The following is an 8,887-nucleotide window of genomic DNA, read 5'->3' as shown; positions in this document are numbered from 1 at the left end:
GTGGGTTTGGAATATTGTAGGAAAAATGAACAGCCAATAGTAAGTTTTGTAGATTCTGATTGGGGAAGTGACCGAATTGATCGAAAATCAGTTACTGGTTATGTAATAAAGTTATTTGGAAATGTAGTATCATGGGTAACAAGAAAACAAAACTGTATAACGTTATCAACAACGGAAGCTGAACTAGTAGCTTTATGTGCTTGTGTTACAGAAAATTTATTTATGAGAAAATTATTAATTGATTTAAATATTGAAGTAAAACAAATAACAATTTTTGAAGATAACCAAGGGTGTTTAGCACTTGTGAAAAATCAGGGAAATAACAAGAGAGTGAAGCATATGGATTTAAAGTATCGATTTGTTACTGAGTGTGTAGAGAAGGGAATTTTAGATTTAAGGTATGTTAGTTCTAAAGAGCAACAAGCTGATGGGCTTACAAAAGGCCTACCTGTAATGAGTTTCTCTACATTTAAGAATTTTCTATGCTTGAAAGGTTTTTAACGAGGGAGGGTATTGTGAATCGCTAAAAACCTCCTTTCTGTCCTCTTTCTAATAAGAAGAAGAGAACTGACAGATAGATAGATAAGTTTTTAATGTTAAGAGATGGGAATTTGTACTTTGTAGTAATCTAATATAATCGGTGGAAATAAAACTTAAATATGAAAGCAGTTTATTTTATTATATAGTCAGATTGATGATTAAAGAAAACAAAACTACATTGATAATAGAAAAAGATTTGCCCTGGGCCAGAAACATTACTTTATTAGAAAATTTTTATTTGGCTCAATATTTGGCAAAATTGTTACACCAATGACTAGTGACTAACAAGATAAAGGAATTCAAAAATATTTTATTACTTCATATTATTTCATCATATTTTTAACTGTATATTATATCACATTTTGTTTACGTAAATAGCATTAAGTAAAGTCTTAAGTCTAATTGTCATAAGACATTTGTATATTTTTGTTTTAGTACATGTCATGTTCTATTTATTATTAAGATAAATTTGGATAGCAAAACTTAATTATTTTTTCTATATTATTAAATGTAAATCTTAAGTTAACCAGCAATTTAATTATCTCCATTTCATCACAACTTAGTAGATACTCTATAATGTAAATGTAAATCTTGATCAACAGAATCAACTGGCTGGTCTAATGTATTTAATATTTTTTTATTTAACAATAAATATAGCTGTGAGGACATTATTGCTGTAATCTTATTTCTTTAATTTTTAATTATTTTGATTTTTATTGATAAATTGTCAAAAAATATTTCCAACCGCTACTGGGACAAACACACAGGAATTTGAAAGGTTTTCTAACCCTTATCCATTGTGACGCCAGAGCTTAGGTAGTCCATGTGCAGATTATGATGGTTTTATACAATTTGTAAATAATGTAAAAAAGTGTGGTGCCCAAAAGTTACACACTAGTTCATGCTTCTGTTTTCAGATTTTAGTCTTTCTTGTATGTTTCTCATCCATCTTATGGTTGTTTTCAAGAAGGTTTGTATCATCATCAGTTTAAATGAAATCAGTCTAAAAAAAAATTAATCTTAATTTTAATGCTCAAAGAGCCATAAAATGCTTTACTTACTAATCACTGTCCATCTCACAGATGCTACTGGGGTCACTGTCGCCATTTATATTAATTATAATAGGTAGAATTTCCTGTCTATCTATTATACACTCTCTTTCATACCACTGTTTAATTATATCTTCTATGTGTCTAATAGAATTTTGCCATTTCTGAGGTGTAATAGTTTGTAGAGCTTCTTTCCACATGTTTAAAGCATCACATTCTTTATAGCCATCTCTACCAACATGTTTATTATAATAAGTTTTGGCAGTTCCCCATATTAATTCTATTGCATTGAAAATACAGTGGTATGGTGGCAGACATAATATTTTATGGCCATATTGTTCTGCTAAATCATCCACAATGTATTTTGGAGGTGGTTTGTTTCTAAAAATAAATATGATAACCCGAACTAAACTATTATTAGGGGTACTTACTGCGCAACAATCTGCAAAAGCTCGTTTCTCAACATAGTCTCATTAAAAGGTAGTTTTTTGTTATTTAACCAAACTTTTATTTCACTCTTAGTTGAAGATGTGTTTGGTGCTTTTTCCAACAACATGTTATGGTATGGAGCATTATCCATTATAATTAGGGATGGTTCAGTCAAACTTTTTAATAATTGATTTTCAAACCACAATAAAAAAATTTCTTGATTCATTTCCCCATGGTAGTCCATTAAAGCCGATTTAGAAGAAAATATAGCCTCTGCACCTTCAATGAAACCATTTTCATTACCAACATGAAGAATAATGTAACTACAAAAAAGAATTATTTTAACACCTTTACTTTTTCAATACGATTAAATATTATTACCGTTTTCCATCAGTTTTAATAGATCGTACACTTCTTTTATTGTCATCTTGCCAAGAGTGACATATAGATCCATTCTGAAAAATCCAGGTTTCATCTATAAAAACAAACTTATATAGTCCTTCATGTTTATAATTTTGATATAGTCTCAAAAATTCAGCTCTCTTCACAGCAATATGAGACTGTTCCATCAGTCCTCGTCTTGGATTATCTTTGAGCCATTTAAAACCAATGTCATTCAGTACAGTACCGAGTGACGCACGACATCCACTAAACAATTTTTTTTCCTTCAGTTGAATCAATAGAGAGTCCAAAGTCACATGTTCTTCTGAAAAGAATTAAATTTGATGAGTGTAGGCACAAAATTTCGAGCCAATGTCTTTAAGGGCATCTGAACTCCCATTTAACGACAATGTTAACATTATATCACATATCCCTGTAACCAAAGCAATTAGTTTTTTATTTTGAAACTAGATGTATTGTTTAGTTCTGCATAGATTTTTGTAAAATGTAAAAAACATTTATTTAAAAATACAAAAAAAAAACACAAAAAAGTTTAGATTCTATTTTTTATTTTACTTTTTGTACATTTTTCAATAAAATTTTAACTGGAATTTGATATTATCTATCTACGACCACTGTAAATTTGGATCTTTTATCATCTAAGGATACAGAGATATTTTACCACCCCCTAAGGATTATTCTGGTTATGCCGTTGACCAGTTCAGAATAAAGAGGTTCAAAAAACAAATAATTTTATAACCATGGATATTTTCTACTATAATGTGTTATATATCGTTGGAAAGAGAAGATTTCAAAAAATAATTTTCAACCATAATTAAAAAAAAAAAACAAAACATTCAATTTTCAGTCTTTAACTGCCCTTAAACCATTCATTATTTACGAATCTTTAGAAAAGTAATAAGTATTTTTGAAAAATTTGAACACAAAATGAAAGATTGCATTATTGCTGAGTGCCGAAAGTTCCTGAAATCTATGTTTATTCTAATACGTTTCATATGCGCAAAGAAAAGAGAAAATTTCATTCAAAAGAAATTTCTTGTGCGTTGTTATTTACTTTCGGCCTACAGTGATAATGTAGTTTTTCATTCTGGGTTTAAATTTTTCAAAAATAGTTTTCTCAGGATTCGAAAAAAATGAATGCATTTAAAAAATGTTCATCTGAAATTTTGCTCCTGCGCTCTTAACTTAATAAACTTTATGTTATCTAACGAAAAGTATACTTACTTCGTTCATACATACTGTAAATTGTATTACGAATTTCAATTGTATTTATTAAATTAGTATTGGTAACTTTCTTAGACCTGGTACGTTTTTTGGGCGGTGATATAAGTGTATTACTTTTTACGGCCTGAGAAATAGAACTCACAGTTGAAACATGTAAATTTATAGCTGCAGCTACAAGCTAAAACAAGAATGTATATTTTAAGCATCTACAATAATATACAAAACATACTTTTCTAACAGCAGTCACGGCACGGGTAGAATGGGGCCGTTATTATCACGTTCCTGTTCAAAATAATGAATCAAAGAAGCTACCATCTCTTTAGAACGATTATTTAAATTCTTACGTGGCATTTTTGAAATAAAACACACTAATTTTGTTCTAAAAAGAACAGATTTTATTAAATAGTTAAAAATAGAAAACAAGAGATATTCACTTTAAAATTTAAAATAATAAAGTACAAAAAGTGTCAACACCGCAACTGTCAAATAAGTGTTACCAATTTATGCCAAAATTTTACCTTCGTTCGATTACAGTTACAGTGTGTTCCGAATAAATGTTCTTGATAAAAACGCTTTCTAATGCATTTATACAAATTAAATGAAACATATTATTGTGTATTTCTTTAAGTTAACATCAATAGAAATTTTTAAATATTATTTCTACGAGTATATAATAAAATATGTCTAGTGGCTGTAATGCCAGTTTACTCGTTAAAGTGATTCTAAAAAAGAACACACCTACACCCTAAATATTTCGTGTTGGTATCATGTGACGTCACAGGCTATGACGCCGATGACATAAATCGTTATATAAATTAGATGAAGGCCCTGATTCTATTTCATTTCGATGTCGAAATTTAAAAGCGACTACGCCATGACAGTCGCAATCGCTAGCGATTCTCATTCATTTCGATTGTAGTTAAAACTGGGGATATTTACTTTATCATTTTGACACTGCTGAAAATTTGGGTTGGCCCTGTTGTTTATTGGCTGCACTACGCTTGTTGAATCTTTGTTTTGTTTACGTTACGTGAACGTCTTTTTTTTCTTGTTTAAGTTGTTAAATCATAAATAGTGGCCATTCTCAATTATATTTTGAATTGAAAGAAAAGATGGCAAGAAAAAAAAGGCGATGTGGGAGATCTTTAAGTTATAACCACTAAGATTTGACTTAGTGGTTATATTCTAATATATTTTTAAATTTATTGCAGCTTAGTAATACTAACCCTAAACATTTTGGTTATCCTAGAGGCATAAACACCTTCTTCCAAATATGGTTCTAATACCCTTATTAAATAATTTGCAGCTTGTTTATTAAGCCGGAATTGCTGCCTAAATTGAGCATCACTTAGTGAAAAAGAATTTTGAGTATCCCGTAACATTCTTCTTATCCTCCGTTATGAGCGTCGGATATCTATCCTCTCTAATTCCTCCAAAACTAGCAAATGTCCTTAAAACACAGCCATATTAATACTTTTTGCCTCAGTTTTCCTTGCAAGAATCAAAACACCGCCTACCTAAACTGAACCTAAGTTCACTTCTCCCAGTCCAGTCAGTCATGTCAGATTAATTTGGACTCGAAATGAAATTTCAACCACTTTCTTGAAGTTGAAATTAATTTCGATAAGTGGAAAATTAGTGACGTCGTTTGGTTAGTTCAGCTGAAATCCACAAGGTTCGCAAAGTCGCATTTCGACGTCGCCATATTAATTTCGACATGTTTTGAGTCGAAATCTCAATTAGAATCAGGGCCGAAGTGTATTGGAAAAAATTTAAACATAAACAAACAAAATTAGGTTAGAATCGATGTGAGGTTGTCCAATACTGATTACTGGATTACCGCAAGGCCGAGATAAGCAACCAAAAAAGAAGATGTATTTGGTGACTTTTCTAGTAACTTTCTTGAGTGTGAATCTGTCTTTTTAGTTTACTCCTCATAGTTACAACAAGTTCATGTTGGCAACCATTGCGAAAAAGAAGAAACATGGAGAGTATTTTGTGAAAAAGAAGAAAAATATTTGTGAATTTGACAGTTAGCATAAGTTGGAGCACGGAGCACGTGGAGTTAATTTTAGTTAGTCTGTGTTCTGAGAAAGTTTATTTATATTTTATATTAGTTCTTTTTACCTGAAAAATTTTAAACTTTTTAACTTACAATGACCGAATAAAAAGCAAAACGTGTTCGTTCAATGAATTGGGATGAAGAAGAAAGGGTAAGTAAAAGAAAGTTTATATTAGAAATTTTGCTATTTCTGATTGTTTTTTTTTGTAATATTCCAGCAATTGTTTCACAGTATTTTGAGAGACTATTCCCACATCATAGAGGAGAAATCTTTAAATGCAAACTAAAATAAATCAAAAACAAAAGCATGGGAAGCAGTTCATCAAAAGTGAGTATAAAATTTTATTAATTATTAATACCTATATAAACATTTTTGTAAAAAGTACACAGACATTTCATATTTATTTATTCAATTTGTTTAATTAACAATTCCCCAACTTTGTTTTTTTTTTGTTTAGGTTCAATGAAGTAAATAGCAGACCTAGGGATTTAAGATAATTGCAGACCCAATGGAAACATATGAAAATGAATACCCGCAAGGTGTACAGCGACTATAGAAGAGAACATCGAGAACAGAAAAAGACAGGGACTCACAATTCCAGATGAGATAGTGATGGAGATTAAGGACATCATGAATCCTGCAGAATTGTTGAGAGATCATAATGTATATGATTCTGATGGCCCTGTGAGTTTTCATATAATAGGTATTATTATATACATTACATTAAATTTTGTTTTTCACAGATAATACAATTATCAAACTATGAAATGGAACCAAGTACTAGTGAAGAAGTGGACACCCAATTAAAGGTCAGTAGATTTATCAAAGATTTAAATTTTTTAATTATGGTATATGATTAATGAAAACATCTTTTATTAGATATTTGAGAATGATATATTGTTACCAATGGAGAGTGAAGAATTTACAGAGGTGGAGAGTGAACAGGTGGAGATTGAAGAAATGAAACAGGTTAGTTGATTTGATGTGCCAGAGCTAAATAATGAGTTAATGACCATTTTTGCAGAATAGTTTACAAATTTTCATTTAATTAAGTTTTGTTTGTGTAACACATATTATTATTTTAGTATGTTAATGAAGGGGCAAGCACATACCATGCATCTCCACTCCCATTAGGAAAAATTTAAAAAATGTGGAACGCAAAATTAGTAAGAAGGTATGTAGGTATAAAAAACAGCACCTTTGGAAAATTTTAATTAACAGTATGTATTCCAAAAATATTCAGCTAGGGAATGCAAAGGTTTATTCAGTCATTTTATTTGGCAAAAAAAATAGAAGACAGCTACTTCATTGATTTAATAAAAACGTTTTGCTTTATATTTCTAAGACTTCATCAGTTCACTACAAAAAAAGATGACAAAGGCTAAGAAATGAACCTACCATTGTGTAATACATACTCCCTTTTTGCAGTGAACTGATGAAGCTTTAGAAATATAAAGGGAAACATTTTCATTAAATCAATGAAGTAGCTGACTGCTATTTGTTTTTGTGAAGTAGCTGACTGCTAAAATACACATTTTCATAATATCCACTTCAATTGTTGAGAAGTATATTATTATAATTTGCAGGATCAAGAATATGTGGCAAGTATGGTTCAATTTTCAAGAGAACTAAAAGAAAAAGAGCACAAGAAATATATGGAATTTCTAGAAATTGAACATAAGAGATGCATGAGAATTATGGCAAGAGAGCATAGCATGGTTCAAAAAGAACAGAGCCTCAAAATAAAAGTTGAGGAGGAAACTTTAAAAAATATTTAATTACAAAGGGAAAATATAAAAAATACTAATAAACATAATGAATTGTAAAATATTTTATTAAATAAATTTTGTTTTTAAAAATTTTCGTTAATAAACGCAGCTCGAGCTGTATTCCCTCTTATTGTATTATTTATTGCAGGTATTTCTGGCATACCATCATTTCCTGATTGTTCAATATCATCAACCGTATCAACTTTGTAAATGGCAATATTGTGAAGTATTGCCAATGCTACAATATATAATTTTGTGTTTTCTAATTTGGTGGTAAACCCATGTTATAAACATCTAAATCTTTGTTTCCACACACCAAAACACCGTTCGACTGAGTTGCGGGTTCTTATATATGCCCTGTTGTAGAGTTCTTCCCTTTCTGTTTGTGGATTTAATAAATACAGGAGTAAATAAATAAGATGTGCAGGCATAGCCTGAATCTCCTAATAATCTGCCTTTGAACTCAGATTGCTCACACCTACGTTTTAAACTACACTCATTAAATATTCTGGAGTCATGAGTGCTCCCTCTCCAGTGAGCTACTATGTCCATAATTTCCAAATTTGCATTGGACACAATCTAAAAGAAAACAAACATTTATGCCTTGAAATAGAATAAAATAGTATTACATAATAATAAATAAGAGAATGAAACAGCTCAGTAATTCCAGTCATATTATTTTTGAAATAAATTAAAAAATACAAATTTCTGGATTTTCACTAGCATTCTATTTATAACTTGTCACAACTGTTTGACATATGTGACTTTATATATAAGTCACAGATTTAGAAATAAAACCACACTGAACATGTACAGAGGTTTTGTATATTTTAAAAATATATAAATTTTAGACATTTAGCAAGTGGTTTTGAAACTTTCTTGTGTTTTTTTGCTAAAATTATTGTATATGAGCCCAGAATAGGTGACTTATGTTCTTCTTACAAACTCTCTCTGATGACGGGTAGACCCAGAAACACGTGTTAGGGAGTGGTAAGGGACTTAAATTAAATTGAAACGCAACCGTTTTCTTTATATATATATATATATATATATATATATATATATATATATATATATATATATATATATATATCTTAAAATGCTTTATATGTAACAAACTAAATTTTATATATACCATACCATATTAGTAATTTTCTTGCTTCACTTTTCAAATTCCCAAACAACTTCAGTTTCTTCTTGTTAAGAGGACTATGTCATCTACATAAATAGTATATGTATTGCTATTTACATGTGTAATTAATTTTATATTTGGTAAGGAAAGGTTTATCAAATAAACACTTATTTAAAAGGAGGAAAACTCAGTCATTTATTTTAAAATTGAATATAAAAAATACATATTTAGAAATAAAATGAAAAAGAATAGGTATATCTAACATTTTACAAGGATTCA

General features: G+C 29.7%; 1 protein-coding gene across 2 annotated transcripts; it reads left to right on the top strand.

Annotated features, from left to right (window-relative positions):
* The first annotated feature begins 5,699 nt into the window (after window positions 1-5,699).
* Window positions 5,700-8,036, top strand: LOC140443497 (uncharacterized). 2 transcript variants are annotated; one of them, XM_072534807.1, is made up of 7 exons: window positions 5,700-5,857; window positions 5,925-6,034; window positions 6,165-6,391; window positions 6,451-6,516; window positions 6,587-6,676; window positions 6,793-6,881; window positions 7,294-7,506. In XM_072534807.1, the coding sequence occupies exons 3-6, from the start codon at window positions 6,320-6,322 to the stop codon at window positions 6,850-6,852; spliced, it is 288 nt and encodes a 95-aa protein (XP_072390908.1). In that variant the 5' UTR covers window positions 5,700-5,857; window positions 5,925-6,034; window positions 6,165-6,319; the 3' UTR covers window positions 6,853-6,881; window positions 7,294-7,506. The 2 variants fall into 2 exon arrangements, with proteins under 2 accessions (XP_072390908.1, XP_072390907.1); XM_072534806.1 differs by lacking the exon at window positions 6,793-6,881 and having other exon boundaries at window positions 7,294-8,036.
* Window positions 8,037-8,887: the final 851 nt, after the last annotated feature.

This window comes from Diabrotica undecimpunctata, chromosome 6 (genome assembly GCF_040954645.1).
Source record: "Diabrotica undecimpunctata isolate CICGRU chromosome 6, icDiaUnde3, whole genome shotgun sequence".
Classification (NCBI taxonomy): domain Eukaryota; kingdom Metazoa; phylum Arthropoda; class Insecta; order Coleoptera; family Chrysomelidae; genus Diabrotica; species Diabrotica undecimpunctata.
The sequence above is the reverse complement of the archived record's forward strand: the minus strand, read 5'-3'. Positions and strand labels throughout refer to the sequence as shown.

What these genes read in the sequence shown, in the direction of transcription:
- LOC140443497 (XM_072534806.1), top strand. Translation starts at nt 6,320, where the DNA reads ATGGAGATTAAGGACATCATGAATCCTGCAGAATTGTTGAGAGATCAT. An exon ending in AAGTGGACACCCAATTAAAG is followed by an intron (nt 6,517 to 6,586) that starts GTCAGTAGATTT and finishes ATCTTTTATTAG; the next exon opens with ATATTTGAGAATGATATATT. An exon ending in AGATTGAAGAAATGAAACAG is followed by an intron (nt 6,677 to 7,293) that starts GTTAGTTGATTT and finishes TATAATTTGCAG; the next exon opens with GATCAAGAATATGTGGCAAG.